Source organism: Gopherus flavomarginatus, chromosome 1 (genome assembly GCF_025201925.1).
Source record: "Gopherus flavomarginatus isolate rGopFla2 chromosome 1, rGopFla2.mat.asm, whole genome shotgun sequence".
NCBI classification, from domain to species: domain Eukaryota; kingdom Metazoa; phylum Chordata; order Testudines; family Testudinidae; genus Gopherus; species Gopherus flavomarginatus.
In genome coordinates, this window is record NC_066617.1 from 229,360,040 (window position 1) to 229,376,599 (window position 16,560).

General features: G+C 45.9%; 1 protein-coding gene across 3 annotated transcripts in view; it reads left to right on the plus strand.

The window, feature by feature from the left end:
- Window positions 1–16,560, plus strand: part of SCML2 (Scm polycomb group protein like 2) — a 141,287-nt gene that overhangs the window by 19,673 nt on the left and 105,054 nt on the right. For all 3 annotated transcript variants that reach the window (XM_050936544.1, XM_050936546.1, XM_050936545.1), the window contains exon 3: window positions 4,029–4,097. In XM_050936544.1, the coding sequence (XP_050792501.1) occupies window positions 4,029–4,097 (69 nt within the window). The remainder of the gene's footprint in view (window positions 1–4,028; window positions 4,098–16,560) is intronic.

The following is a 16,560-nucleotide window of genomic DNA, read 5'->3' on the forward strand; positions in this document are numbered from 1 at the left end:
TGCAGTGGATCATCTATGACAGGGGTAGGCAACCGAAGGCGGCACGCGAGCTGATTTTCAGTGGCACTCGCACTGCCTGGGTCTTGACTACCGGTCTGGGGGGCTCTGCATTTTAATTTAATTTTAAATGAAGCTTCTTAAACATTTAAAAACCCTTTATTTACTTTACATACAACATTAGTTTAGTTATATATTATAGACTTATGGAAAGAGACCTTCTAAAAATGTTAAAGTGTATTACTGGCACGCACAACCTTAAATTAGAGTGAATAAATGAAAACTCGGCACACTGCTTCTGAAAGGTTGTCGACCCCTGATCTATGATGACTGCAGTTCTGCATGTAATAGTTGCACAAATTGATGCAGAGCCTGTGGAGGAACCTTACTCCATGTATGGCAGGCTTCTGCCCTGCCTGTTTGAAGATGCTGCAAGACAGGCCCTATTCTTGGCAGACAAACAGGCTGGAAGCCCATCTGGGATGGGTCACCTAGAGAATAACAAACACAGGCTGAAGGAGATGGAGCTGTTCCAGATCCACCCTACTTCAGAGTGTACACAGATTTGAGAGAAGCCCTGATGGAAGATGTTATTCAGCATCTCCTCTTCCCAGCCCCCTCTCGGAGGTGGATAGAAGGACCTAGACAGAGTCTTAGGTGCATTGGGGATCAAACATTTCCCCCTCCTCTGGTTGCCATCACAGGTTTTCAAAAGGGCAGTGGTCAACTTGTTGGGGAATGCTCCCCCACTCCATCTCAGTCCTCCATTCCAGAGGTGCAGCTGAGGCCTTCTGTGGGGGTGGAGGGAATAGTCTTTCACCATCTGTCACTCTAAAGTGCTCAACAACTCTGAGGAGCAGAGGTAGAGACAACTCTGAGAAGCAGAGGTAGAGACTCCTTGGGGGGAGGCTCCTCACACATTATCAGAGCTAGCCAGGGTAGAAGACTTTGACTCCCTTGTTGGAGTGGTGTCCGGAATCTCAAGAATAAGTCTTTAGGAAGTGGCTGTGCAGATCTTGATAGACCGACCCTCTATTGCTCCCTTCCCACAAGGATATCAAGGAAATAGTGTATTGGGAAAAGACTGAGACATACTTTCTAAGGCAATGCACTGCTTTCGTGATGTCCCAAAAAGATTCTACAAGACTTGGGGCACTCTCCTATTAGAGGTGTAATAGTCATGTCATTGGTTAAGAAACTGGCTCTTCTAATAAGGGGGTGTTTTCTCTGAAGGCTCTCTTGTGTCAGGAAACTGGAGTTCAGTGTTAGGAGGAACTGTAAGTGGTCACTAGGATCATCTCAGTTGCTTCTACCAGACTCTATGCTCGAAGGAGTTAGCCTTCTTGGTCCCTGGTGGATTGCAAGTCAATGAAGAAAGCTTGGGTCAATCTCCAGTTGTCTCTGATTTCTTATATGATGACTGTGATTACTCTGGCTTGTCTTCTGATGAGTGATCTTATCAGCAGAAGAATTTTATGTCTACAGATTGGAAAGAGGTGCTCCAGGCCAACCTCCCATACATAGTATCTGTAAAGTGTAACTCGGTGGATGGAACTGCTCATCCATGGTTCCATTCTGTTGAAAACTTCGGGTCTTACCAGAAGGCAATGGACAATTTTTTGTCACCCTCAAGATCTCAGTCATGTGGGATCCAGCATGATTCAATCTCCAAACACTTCCTATTCAGTGGGAAACTGCTTTGGAAGTTTTGTCCATTCCTAAATCTTATAAATAATGCTAATGATAATTCCACTTATATTTTTCATGTAATTCATATTTGCAGTCTCATTAGTCTCTAAATATCTAGCAGCGATGTTACCTTGGAAGAGAACTATTTTCAGATCAATCCCAATTAGACCAAAATAATATTGATTTGGAAGGGAATTGCATTTGGCGGATGGTGTTGTGACTGTTATCCCTATGTAAGGATATGTACACACACCATCTTGGGGTTTTATTGGACCTTTTACTTATCCTTTTCCCTGGTGTTGGCCTTACTGCCTTACTATTTTTGTATGGATAGTCATTTTAAGGCATGGAGAAGGAAATGGAAAACAGGCCAAGGAAGAGGAGAAAATTTCCCGTTTAGTCAATAGACCAGAAATCTGAACTCTTAATCTTTAAGAGATTACAGCTCAGTAAGGGATTACTGGCTCCCCATCCTGTGTGCAGGCCAGTAGATCATATCTTTGTTCTTAGTTTAAAACATGAAGAACATTTGTTGGGTTAACAACATCAGTGAAAACGTTAGCCCAAAAGGCTACATTGAAAATAGTGCAAGAAAACAGGAGCTCACATTCACTATAACTGTGGGTTGCACAATATTATGAGAGAATGGTTGCATTATTAAAAAAAGGAATAGTAGCTTACTGTTTATGCTTAAAACACCTACTGTGATCACAGCAGCGATTCCTCATCATAGCTGTGAAATATCAAGGCTGTCACTGATCTGAGTGCAATAATGCTATGTTTAAATATACTTGTTAACCAAGAAAAATAGAGACTGAGATTTGAAATCCACTGCCTTAGTTCTAGCCATGTGAAACTATCTACATCTATTTCATGTCTTGAAAAATTTACCACCTTCTACACAGGGTGAAAAATAACCTATGCTGTCTTTCTCTGCCCAAAAGCAACAAAGAGCACTTGCTCACTTATTTGCTTCCACTTTTAAATTGTGTATGTTGGAGATAATGGCGTCTCAATTCCACGACTTCCTTGCTTCTGTAACACGCAAAATGTATGATCCTCTTTGACATTGGATTGTACCTTCATTTTAGTTTCCAGGTAAGTATCAAACATCTGTCAAAAATATAGACATTTGTATGGAACTGGCAACTGAAATTGAAGTATGATCCTAAATTGAAAAGGGATTTGAATGTTCTGCAGCACAATGGATGTCTTAATATTTGCTAATGTGGCAAAGCTGTGAATAGAGTCAATTATGGGTAGCTCATCTGTCTATGGTTATCTTCATGGCTAACTTCTCTTGAGTTAGGCTAGCTTGAGTGAGAGCAGTGACACTGAAGTAGTGCTCAAGCTGCACAGAATGGCTGTGGTAGCAGCCGAGTAGTTGTGCTCACTTGAGCTGTAGCATATACCCCTTGACAGGCCAGCCAACTTGAATTAAAAGCACCACTACACTCAAGGGATTTTGTGAGAGGCTGGAACTTGAGTTAGGGGCAACACTCACATTATGGCTTGAGTTATCTCTCCAGCCAGTCCTACTAGTTTTATTCCCCCTTATTTGTTCCCCACACAGGGGGCTTTTCCTTGTGGTACTGATACCTGAAGTAAGTCAAGTGGAATTGATTGTGTGCTACTCATGGGTTTCACTCCATCTTTTTCTGCTGATTCATTGGTGTGGTATAGGTACAGGCCTGTATTCAATGAATTAGTGTTGCAGTGAGACCCCTAACTGAGAAATAAACTGTTAATATTTTTTTTCTGTTTGTTTGTCAGGACCTTCACCAAGATTGTCAAAAATGATTAGTGATCTTGGGTTCTGTAGTTTTTGTGTGGCCAACTTGAGACACCTTAGAGGGGCTTGAATTTTAGAGGGTCGCGTGCAACACATTGAGCATCAAGATCTTTTCTTGTGTGTCAAATCACTAATGTTTTTTGGAAACCTTGGTTCAAAGGTCCAAGATGTTCTTTGGTTTAATACTCTCCCTCAAACTGTAAAACAAAATAAAAGCAATTAGAAAATAAAGGTAGATTGCAGTTTTTAAAATTTTGGAAAATGTTTGACGGCCAAGAAGCATTCTTTTTAGAATTCTTTCTTTCTGTGTTTGTACCTTTTAATCTTGATGTTAGTTTCTCTTTTAAACTCTGAGATGAACTAGAATAAGAATAAAATTTACCTTTTTATGACATAGTGAGATATATACACAAAAATCTGTGGTTAATAGAATGTATTTGTCTTGAGAGTTGTGTTTTAAAAGTGCTGTATATTAGACTAATTGTTACCCTCGACTTTAGTATGATATGAATGCTAAATCTGTTATGTAATGACATTTTATGTGTTGTAGATTCAAAGAATGTTAAAAAGGAGAAACATGGGAAGAGTCAGCAGTCAAACAACGTGTCTTTAAAAAATGGTAGGTATTTAGTCAAGGTAATGTTTAAATGTAAATATTTGGATTGTGTTGTCTGAGTATCTTTTACACCTCTCAGGCTGCTACTGATGACTGGAATACATAAAAGAATAGAATCATATGAACCACTGCTCTTAACTTCATTAGCAGACAGTGTTTTGATAATGCACATATAAATGTCTTTGGAAGAGTGAAACGATTGACTTTAGCATAGTAGTTCAGCTGGCCAAAAGGCAAATACTAGTTACCTATGTAATCCCCTGAACAAAAATAATGTGTGCATCCCAATTTTTTTAAGATGAAGTTTTCTACCTCCTCCTTTAGTCCTATCTATACCTTTTCTCTGCCTTCTCTCTGAAAAGTCTCCGTTGTTTTTTCTCCTTAACTAGCATGTTTGCTGATACTGAAGAGAGGAGTTGCAATAATTAGGCTGAATCTTCATTAGTGCTAAATGAAGGTAGAGAAGGTAAAATAATTTTATGCATTTGTTCTTCTGTATGAAAAACTAAAACACAAAGTTGATTGTTTGAGACTAAATAAATTTTCAGAGCATTTCCATCTGCAGTTGTTTCCCATAATTTGAAATAAAAAATGGATGCCTTCACTCTCAGCAGAAAATGTGTTTTTTCATCAGGGACAATGGGTCTGTCATTTGGCGGGGGTGAGGAAATCACCTGTCGTGTTATGCAAGTTTTTTGTTTTAAAGCTGACCCATTGACCTAGCTATATGTCTTATAGGCAACAACAAGAGTTTTCAGTAAGTTGTTGCCACCATCTCTTTCCTGTTAACTAACAGAAGGGTGGGACACTCCCACTGTCAGAGCCCACTGAGCCACACACTTACTCCTGGGGGAATTCTGCGCTTAAATTAAAAATTCTGTGCACAATATTTTTTAAAAAATTATTTGTCAAAATAACACAATATAATCACACCAGTTTCAGTTATTTTGGTAATTTATTTAAAAATACGTATCAGCAAGTATGTCAACAACACAGAGAGTGAAAAAGATTCTCCCAGGAGTAGAGAGTTTTTAAAGAAACACCTACGACAACCCATTTCCAGTGACGGGGTGCTGGAGAGGGCTGCATGATTCTTCCTCCCAGCCCAGACACATCCTCCTCCTCTCTCTAGAGCCCAGTCGTGCTACCCCACCCCAGACAAGTGCCCCCCGCCTGAGCCTACCCCCTGCAGGTTTGTCCCACTGAGGGATGTGGTACATCTCTGCCCTTCCTCACCCTTTGCCAGAGCCGGGTCTCCCAGGCCTGCTCCTGTTAGGTGGATGAGGATCAAGCCCTGTTGCCTGAATGTGAAGAGCTTCCATTCTCGCCAGTCCAGGCACTTGGCTCACTGCAGAGCCTGGCTCTTCTCCAGCATGCAAAGTCCAGTGGCCCTTACAGGTGGCCAGTAGCTCTGCAGCACCAAGTCTATGGGGGAAAACATGAAATTCTGTGCAGGACATTAATTCTGCACAAATTCGGTATTGTGCAGTGGTGCAGAATTCCCCCAGGAGTAACTCATGTGATCACTGCTGGTAAAGGGAAAAGCTGCCAGGTAGAGGAGCTAGTTAGAGACTTCATGAGGCATGGAAATGGTGAAACAAGGTGAGTAATGAATTTGGGAGAGGTGAGAATAGTATGGAACTGACAAGGGTTTTGTGGAGAGTATTTTACCCAGAGAATGTCACATGTGCTGTTGACTGAGATAGAAAACTTTTGAATTGATCTTTTGTTAAAACTTTGATAGCACATCAGAGTTACAAAATTTCATAAAACTAAAACACTAAGGGCTTCCATGGACATCTAATTAAACAGAAGTTTTTAGTCAGCTACAGACACTTCTTGGCTGGTACCCCTGAAGATCTTTCCCATCAGAGGAAGAGTAGTCTCATTGGTCCTCACACTGGCTTTGAGCTATTTTTTCCATAGACTGGCATTGCAGTGAACCACAAATAATCCATGGAATGACATCCTCATGTCATATTAGATATCTGGATTGTAACTGTGTAGTTGTTATGACATCGCCACCTGTAGATGTAATCTCACCACAGTGTTGTGTCTGCAAACACGTTAAAGCTCTCCAGAACTTCATTTGTCATTTTGACTCGTTTTCTTCTCCTCCCTAAGGCTGTAGAGAGAGAGGTGGTTTTTTCCCTCTTCCATTCCTAGCTACTGGGAGGGATCGTTGCTGCCAGTAAATACTGGGCAGTAGAGGAAATGGTTCTGTGATTAGTGTTCCACTTGCTTTCCTTTGCCAGTTTGAGTGAGAGAAGCTGCCACACTTAGGGACTCAAATGTCACGTCAATATTGGAAGTATTGCTCGGTTTGACATCTAGCTTAATACACAGTGTGAATGTCAGCATGCGGATTTGAGCCGGTCCCATCAACCACTCCCTGGTACCATTCAGGGAGATCAGAGACCCTGTGCCATCAACTCTGGTTCTGGCTCTGGGCATCCATTGAGTCCCATATTGAAAAGGGTGATGCTGGCACTGGCTGTTTCTGCACTGGTGGTATATCAGGTGGCAATGGACCTCCTCTGCCTTTCTGTCCTGACCTCTCCCTTGGCCCTGGACTTTGCCAGGGCTGATTAGTTTATAGCGCTGTTGGCTGGGTAGGCTGCTGAGCCTGAGGGTCTGCTGGCACCGCACCCTAATGTCTCCCTTCGACAGTCAGTGAAAGTGGGACTGGTGCTGGGCTTAGCACAAGGGACCTCCCCAGCACTAGGAACTTCTTGGCACCTCTGCTGTTGACACCACTGATGTAACCATGGCAGCACGCACCTCCCTCCACTTCAGCACTGTCAGTCACCTCGACTTCAGGGTTGACACCACTTCAAGCACTGGAAACAACGGAGGTGTATTTGATGCCAGCAGTACTGTTTCCACCATCTGCACCAGTTCCCTCTTCATTCTGGGCTATGGATGAGTCAGGCCAGTTGCTTGCAACCTCAGGGCTGGCTCCACCTTTATCCCCTGAAGCTCGGGACTCCTCAGCTTTCAGATTGCGATCTTCTTCCACCCACTCTCCATTGCCTGACCTGCATCAGGGCCCAGTTAAGGAGAGCTATGGGTACCATGATAGGTGCTTGTCTCATGGTGGAAGTGGGGGCCCTGGCCTGGTGTCTACTGGCCACCAATGCCCTCTCCATACTAGTGGGCTGCTTGACATTTGTGGGATGCACCTCGGTTGCGTAGGTCCCACTCCTCATCTTGCTCTAAAGCAAGATCATTGAGCAATCCTGTGGTAGTGACGGTAGATCTGCCACAGGCCCAGTCACCAGTGAACTTTTCCCATGTGGAGCATCCAGAGTCGTCCTGTCCAGGTCTGTCAGTCCTGGAGTAGGATCTGGCTCTGGCACAGTTAACCACTTTGTCTTCACCCCCAGATGATTCTCTGTTGCCCGGATCTTTCTTTCTTTTGGTACCAGAAGATTTCAAGATGTACCAGGACCTTTTGTGGCACGTGGCTGCCTTCCCTGTGTATTCATACAGAGTTTCTGCAGGAGAATATTCATAAGTTGTTGGACATCCTGCAGCCATCTGCCCCTGGGAGAGTAGCCCTCCCTATTAATGATGCACTCCTAGAGCCTGCTAAGGTTTTCTGGAGCATGTCGACTTCAGTACCCCCTATCGCAAAGCACATGGAGAAATTGCTACTTCATTGTGTTGCAGGGATTTGGGGGTTTTTACTCCATCCAGCCCCAAATTCCCTGGTCATAACCATGGTGAACAATAGAGGCCTGCAGGACAGATTTAAGTCCACTCCGAAAGATAGGGAATCCAAGCAGATGGCCCTGATGAGTAGGAAGATTGACACATCCTCTTATTTGTAGATGCACATTGCTAACCAGCAGGCATTGCTGTCTAAATATGACTTAGTGAATAGGATGGCTATGTCTGAATTTGTGGACCAGTTGCCTGAAGTCTTCAGGGGGGAATTTTGGGCATTTATCTCTAACAGCTGCTTGGTGACTAAGACTTTGTTATGGTCAATGCTGGACATTGCAGATACTTCAGCCAGAGTAATGGCTTTGGTGATGACCGTGAGAAGGGAGTCCTGGCTGCAGAATATGGGCATTATCCTGGTGTGCAACAAACCATAGAGGATTTGCCCTTCAGCTGATGCTTTTTTTGGACAGGATGGACGAGATTCTGCACTCCTTCAAGGACTCTAGGGCTGCCCTATGATCTTTGGGGGTGTGTATGCCAACAGTGCAGATAGGCCACTACAGTGATTGATCAGCAGTAGCAGCAGCAACAGTATTGTTTGCAGCACACATTTAGGAAGCCTTTCCCTCCCCTGAGACAGCAGAACTACCCCAGAAAGGGGCATAGGTCCTAGAGGAAGAAGCATTTAGTTCCGGGGTTTGGCCACTTGACACACCTTCCCCGGAGCCCCCACTAAGTTCCTGATTTTGACTTCTTGGTCCAGAGCAGTGTTACAATTTTTGCTCTCTTCTCCCCATTCCCTCTGTTTGGGAACAGACTGGCTTGCTTTCAAAATGCTTGGGGCTTGATCACCGCCGACAGCTGGGTCCTAACCACGGTCAGATTGGGGTATGCCATCCAGTTCCTTTCCATCTTCCCCACCCCCAGTTCCCATCCCTCTTTAGGGACCCCCTCTTATTAAGTATTGCTCCTCAAGCAGGTTTGCTCTCTGCTGGCTTTGGGAGCAGTAGAGGAGGTTCCACTGGAACACTGGGGTCATGGGCTTCTATTTCTGTACTGTCTGGTGCCTAAATTCAAGGGAAGGGTAAGACCTATTCTCAACTTTCCAGGCCTCAACAAATATATCAGATACATGAGGTTCCAAATGGTCACTCTATCAACTGTCCTCCCCCCATTGTCACAGAACAACTGGTTGGCTGTTCTTGACCTTCAGGACACCTAGTTTCATGGGACAGTTTTGCAGAGAAACAGAAAATTCCTTTGATTTGTCGTAGTGGAGCACCATTTTCAGTATATGGTGCTTTCCTTCTGCCTCTCTTCTGCCCTTTGGGTTTTTACCAAATGCATAGTTGTGGTGAAGGTGTACCTCAGCAAGAAAGGAATCCACATCTTCCCATATATGGACAACTGGTTACTGAGGGGTAGGTCCAGAAAGGAAGTCCTTTCCCATGTCAACACTATAGTGCACTTGTTTGACCGTCTGGGTCTCATCCTAAACATTGAAATGTCAACTTTGGTTCCCACTCAGAAAATCAAGTTCATTGGGGCCTTAATAGACTGTACACGTCTTTTCTACTGAATGACCCTTTTTCAGGCATTTTGCCACCTTTGGTTTAGTATGCAGTCTCAGACTTCCACAGTAGTTTGGATGTGCCTGAGGCTCTTGGACCACATGTCTGCTTGCACACAGGTGGTCCAGTTTGCAGGGTTGTGTCTTTGCCCCCTTTAAATGTAGCTCAGGACAGTTCATCATCCGACTCTTTACTCCCTGAGCATATTGGTCTGCCTCCTTCCACTGGTCCTGGACTCCTTGCAGTGGTGGACCCTAATGGAAAATGTTTGTCAGGGTGTTCCTTTCGTCCAGTGCTTACCAACCAGGTCTGTTGTCACCAATGCCTCCCTAATGGATAAGGGAGCACATCTGGGGTCACTGAAAGTTCAAGGTCTGTGGTTGGAGCAGGAATCGTCACTACATATCAACGTGCTGGAGCTTCAGGCCATCTACAGTGCATGTTATCCTTTTCTGGACTGCATCAGTGGCTCAGTGGTTCACATACTTACTGAGAATACCACAGCCACATATTATGTGAACAGGCAAGGATGCTCTGCCAAGAGGCAATCAGGTTGTGGCAGTTCTGCATCAAAGAGATGATCACTCTATTAGTCACCACTTGCCCAGGGTCCAGAATCATTTAGCGAACAATCTCAGCAGGAATTTTTCCCTGAGTCATGAGTCGTCTCTGAAGACAAGTGTCTTCCAGGTCATTTTTGCAGCTTGGTGCATTCTGACGATTAACCTGTTTGCTATGAGGGACAACAGGTAATGCCATCTGTTCTGCTCTCAAAGGGATCTCAGTATAGGGTCCCTGTCTGACACTTTTCGTCTCAGCTGGCTGTTGGCAATCTGTACACGTTTCCTCCAAGTCATTTTCAAGCTGAAGATGGATCTGGCCAAACTCATTCACATTGCCCCAGTGTGGCAGAGGCAGTGCTGGGTCTCTGACCTTCTTGTGCTGTCAGTTCAGCCTCCTATTCCCCTTCCTCTCCATCCTGACCTACTTACACAGAATCATGGTCGCACCTTATAGCTCAGCTCCCTGCATCTCATGGTATGTATGCTTCGTGGCTAAATGAGGAGGAAGCTGTTCAGTAGGTTCTATTCAACAGTAGGGAGCCCTCTACCAGAATGGCCTACTTGGCGAGATTGAAGCGGTTTTCAATGGGGTCATTGGTCCACCGAATTCAGCTGACGCTGGCTTCTATTCAGGACATCCTGGAATACTTGCTGCACCTTGTGTCATTGGGCCTTGCACGTAGCTCATTGAGAGTACATCTGGTGGCCATATCAGCATTTCATTCCCCTATTCAGGGAAGATCTGTCTTCTCCAGTGCCGTGGTAGCAAGATTCTTAAAAAGACTGTATTGCATACTCCAGTCTAAGAATCGGTTCCTCTGGTAAACCGTAACACTGTCCTAGCCACTTTAATGGGATGCCCGTTCAAGCCCCTGGCATCTTGTACATTTCCACTTTTGTGTCAGAAGTCTGCGTTCCTAGTAGGATAACGATTGCAAGGAGAGTCTGACAGTTGCAGGCTCTAAAGACAGATCCTCCTTATACACAATTATCTAAGGACAAAGTGACTTTATGTCCACATGCAAAATGTTTGTCTAAAGTGGTTTCTCAGTTTCATTTGAACCAGGTGGTACTTTTACCTATGTTCTTTTCTAAGCCACATCATCTCCAGAGGAGCAGTGTCTACATACATTAGATGTCAGTTGATGTCTAGCCTATATGGACATGACTAAACCGCTTCATGCTTCACCTGACCTGTGTGTGTTGTATGCCGATTATATGAAGGGGCACGCAGTCCCTTGATAGACAGTCTCTAAATGAATAACATTCTGTATCAAGACTGAATATGAAATAGCTTTGGCTGCACCTCCTCAGAGGGAGTGCGATCTTATTCTGTGAGAGCAGAAGTAATGACAATAGCATTCCTTAGTGACATCTTTATATTGGATACTTATAGTCTTCCATACATACATTTGCAAACTATTATGCTATTACCGCATCTTCCAGAGTGGATGCAAGTTTTGGTAGGGCAATCCTGCAATCCCTGTTTAGGTAGACTCCAAGCCCTACCTACTGACGTGAATACGGCTTGTGACTCACCTAAGTGGAATAAATGGTCGCATCTACTCAAAGAAGAAGAAATGGTTACTTCCTGTAACTGTGGTTCTTCGAGATGTGATTCAGACGTGTATTCCCGACCCAGCTTCTGTCTCCTATGCATCTAGTCTCTGGGTGTTTGGTGTGAAGGAACTGAGGAGGGTTGTGGCGGCACAGCCTCAAATAGCCAGGGCAGGGGATATGGTCACCAGGCGTGAGCGCTGCTCCTCTACCGGTACTGCTAGGCAAAATTCTCTGGCTTCGGTGCACTGGGCGTGCACACACGTAAGTGGAATACACATCTACATCACATCTTGAAGAACCACAGTTACAGTAAGTAATTGTTTACTCTGCTTGCCCAAATTGGGAGGTGGCTAAGGAGGCAACTTTTATCCCTCCTGCTCTTGGGATTTGAATAATGGCGCTCTCTCCTTTCATGACCACATTCTAACTACTCAGCTTCTCTTGAGCGCATTCTTAAGTGATGCAAAGGTAACCCATATATCGGAGGCAGGGTGATCACAGGGTACTGGACTTAGTCGTGAGAGCCAATTTCTGCTATGCCATAGACAAGGGGTCGGCAACCTATGGCACATGTGCCAAAGACGGCATGTGAGCTGATTTTTAATGGCATGCTGCTGCCTGCCAGAGTCCCGGCAGGCAGCAGCAAGCCATTAAAAATCCTGCCCGGCCCGGCCTGCTCTTCTCTGCCCTCCGATTTCTCCCCCCCCACTGCGGGGCAAGGGGCAGGGGGCTGAAGCCGGCTCCCCTGCCTCTTCCCGTAGTGTGCTGGGTTCCTGCCCCTCCTCTGCCTCTCCATCCCTCCCTCCCCTGCTGGCCAATCAGCTGATGTCCCTTGCGAGGGAGGGGGTCCGGAAGGAGCAGAGTCAGAGTGCTCACTGCTCCCGGCGGAGGCAGAGAAGAAGTGGGGGCAGGGCCTTGGGGAAGGGGGTGGTGGTAGAATAGGGGCATATCCCCTCCAGCCCTCTGCCCTGACCCCCCCACACACATACATACCCCCAGCCCTCTGCCCTGAGTCCCGTAGCCTTGGACATCCCCGAGGCCCATTGCCCTGAGCCCTGTGCCCCCCTCATACACACCCAGCCCTCTGCCCTGACTCTTGCACCCCCCACATCCCCACCCTGAGCACCAAACGAGCTCCTGCACCCCACCCCCACATTCCCACTTGCACCCCTTGCACCAAATGGGAGCTGCCCAAGTAAGTGTCCCACACGCAAATCTCCTGTCCCAACCCTGAGCCCCCTCCCTCATTCTATCTCCTGGCCAGACCCTTCGCCCCCAGCCCTGTGCTCAGTGCACTCCCACCCTCAGCTCAGTGCAGAGAGAGAGGAAGAGAATGGGCCAGAACCAGGGAGAAGGTAGGTACCCACTGTATATGGGCAGGGCCGGGACCCCAGACCGGCAGCGGGCTGAGCAGGTCTGGCAGCCGGGATCCCGGCTGAGCGGCAGCGGGCTGAGCCGCTCAGCCCACTGCCGGTCTGGGGTCCCGGCTGCCGGCCTCGCACAGCCCACTGCCGGTCTGGGGTTCTGGCTGCTGGACCCTTGCCAGCTGGGGTCCTGGCCGCAGGCCCCACTCAGCCCGCTGCTGGCCTAGGTGAACAGAACCCCAGACCAGCAGCGGGCTGAGCGGGCCGGTGGCATAAGATCAACATTTTAATTTAATTTTAAATGAAGCTTCTTAAACGTTTTGAAAACCTTTTTTATTTTACAATACAGCAATAGTTTAGTTATATAATATATAGACTTATAGAGAGTCCTTCTAAAAACCATTAAAATGTATTACTGGCACGCGAAACCTTAAATTAAAGTGAATAAATGAACACTCGGCACCCCACTTCTGATAGGTTGCCGACCTCTGCCATAGACGAACTGCATGATCCTGGGCAAGTCGCTTCACCTCTCTATACCTCCATTTATCAATTTATAATACTAGGACAGTTATACCCTCCAATGTAAAGTTCATTGAGGTTTATGGATGAAAACAATTGTTGCTTGTTTGACTAGAAGAGAGACAGGGAACTACTCTTAGTGCCAGCTGAACAGAGTGGCCTTAGAATGCAGAGTGCCTCTACAGTGGGAGCTCCTTGGTCTTGTAGTAGGACTGCGGGAGACGCGCCAGTTAAGACTGGAAGTTGAAGAGGAGGTGTAACTTGGAGCTGCGGGTAGGAGGAATGAGGAGAATAAAAGAACTGAAGGAGGGAAGGAAGGGTATGGTAAATCTTCTGATAAGGAGAAGGGCTCCAGTAAATCGATGAGAGACGATATTTGGGAGTGAAAGGACTGAGGATAATGTACAAGGGAAGGGAAATATTTGCATTATGGGGATACTTTTTTTCATATTTTAACTCATCCATTTGCAAGAGTATGTGAGGCTATCAACTCGCCAAGCAAAATGAAGAACAAGCAAGCAGTGGCCATCCTGGAAGGAAGAGTGAGTGAAGTTTCAGCTTTCATTAAGACTGCTTGCATATCTGTAGCAGCACTCTACTTAAAAATGAGGTTGAATCCAAAGAGAAATGTATAGGTTTGGATACGTATTTCAATTTAAGCCACTCTGATGTGTCCTTTACCAGCAGCCATTGGTGTGCAAGGTGGCGAGGAGCTCTGTGTATCACCAAAGTAGTGAAATAAGTCTACATAAAATCCATACTTGTAAAATTTGAGGACACCTTACTTGTAACCTCAGTGTGTCTGAGGGGGAATACAACTCTTAGAGCTGGAGGGGTGGGATGTTAAGAGGGGTTTTTGGGATGGGAGCGGAGAGACAGACCACTCCCCCCCACAGCATCAGAGGGAGGAGTTGTAAAAAGCGACAGAGTCCTGTGGCACCTTATAGACTAACAGAAGTATTGAAGCATAAGCTTTCATGGGTGAATACCCACTTGTAGATCCTAATGAGCCAAAAAAGATGGAGGTTTACAGCTTTCTGCTCTGAAAAGACCTATGCCAGCCTTGAAGAAAGTACCAGGTACTTGTAGTAGTCAACTGAGCAGAAGAAATCCAGAGAGAACCTCTAAGGAGCCATGCCAGCCCAAAAGAAAGAGCTCAGATGTCAGTTTGGGGACACAGCCATGTGCCAGAAATCCAGAATGAGCCTGTGGAAAACTAGAAACTGGCTGAGAGCCTGAGCCTAGATAGGGGGCCCCAATCTGCTAAACACCAGCCAGGCAGGGGGGAAGCTTTGTGAGAGAACAACTGAGTTCTGAAGCAAAAACTAATATTGTGGGCGTTTGGTTTTATACTGTGGTGGGCAGGCTTAATAATATAATAAAATCTGTCTATTTAATGTATTGTACATAAGCTAGATCTTTCAATCTGTATTCAGAATTCTTAGACTAATTTCTGGTGTTCTGATAAGGATTAAATAATGTACAGTTGCATCTGAGGGTTCAAGGAAAACATGAAAAACAAGTTGCTGCGTAAATGTCTGTAAAATGTATTAGAAAGTAAATAATTGCACAAGAGAACATTTTTGGTAACTTTTTGTGTTTATTGTAAACCAGTGGTTCTCAAACTTTTGTACTGGTGACCCCTTTTACACAGCAAGCCTCCGAGTGTGATACTTTTTTTGAATATTTAGCACTATTATAAATGCTGGAGGCAAAGTGGGTTTGGGGGTGGAAGCTGATAGCTCGCGACCCCCTGCATGTAATAACCTTGTGAACCCCAGTTTGAGAACCTCAGTAATAAACATTGTCATTGGAGATATCCAGTTTGTGTAGTTTTTTCAGAAGAGCAGGACAATAATGAGGGGATGATACTGCCTAATCCATTGATTGCAATATTGATGACAGGCTACCAATGATGCCATTGCTGACTAACTGCAGTGCACGAACATTCACAGTTCAGACTATGGCCAAGAGTTCAATAACTGAAATAAAACAGAAGACAAAACTTAAACATGGCTGCCAGTTCTAAAAACCAGTCTGTCTAGACCGGGGTGGGGAACCTCTGGCCCGCGGGCTGGATCTGGCCCACTGCTTAATTTAATCTGGTCAGTGACAAGTCTCCACGCTGTGGGCTGGAAGCCCAGAGCCTCGGTGCCTCTGCCCACAACGTATAGGTAGAGGGGCAATCAGGAAGCTCCATCTGCTGACCCCAGCACTGGCTCTGCAGCTCCCATTGTCTGGGAACCGTGGCTAATGTAAGCTGTGGGGGCAGCACCTGTGGGCAGAGGCAGCACACACCACACAGAGTCCCCTGGCTGTGACTCTGCCTAGGGGCTGGACATGCCGGCTGCTTCCAGGCACAGCATGGACCTGCTGCGCAGCCAACTGGAAACTGGCCAGAGCCTGAATCCCCTGCCCCAGGTCGGAACCCCCTGCCGCACCCAAACTCCCTCCCAGACCCCGCCACCCCTACCCATACCCCAGCCCCACCTCACATCCAAACTCCCTCCCAGACCCTGCACCCCCACCTGTGTCTCAACACCCTGCCCGGAGCCTCCTCCCACACTCCAAATCCCTTGGCCCCAGCCCGGAGCCCCCTCCTGTACCCCAAACTCCTCATCCTCAGCCAGCCCCAGAGCCTGCACCCCCAGATGGAACCCTCACCCACTTCTGCATCCCAACCCCTGCTTCAGGCTGGAGCCCCCTCCCACATCCTGAACCCCTCATTTCTAGCACCACCCCAGAGCCTAGGGGAAGCCCCAAGCCTCCACACCTCTCTGTGGGGCTCTTTGTGGCCCACGACTGATTTTTTGTGTGTGTGTCAGTGGCCCCTGATAGAAGAAGGTTCCCTACCTCTGGTCTAAACCTTTGAAAGGATAGTATTAGCAGGACTGACCAAACTGGTAGTACACTACATTTGTTTTCTTACTGTCTCTGGTAATTCAGCATAAAATTACCTGTGTCTTGAATTGGGGTAATATACAAGGAAATTTTTTTATATTAAATGGTTTGTTGTGAGCTAATTTTCCTGTAGGTTGAAGTTTTATTCTACCTCCATTCCTAAAATTCTCTCCAATACTAGAGCCTCAAATTGGTGTATATGTTCAGAAAATAGCATTAGTTTTTTATCTGCAAATGATCTTTCACTGGATATAGAGAAGCATGTTTTTTTAAGAGCGTTATTTTCTCATGTGACAATTTCCGTAGACACACACAT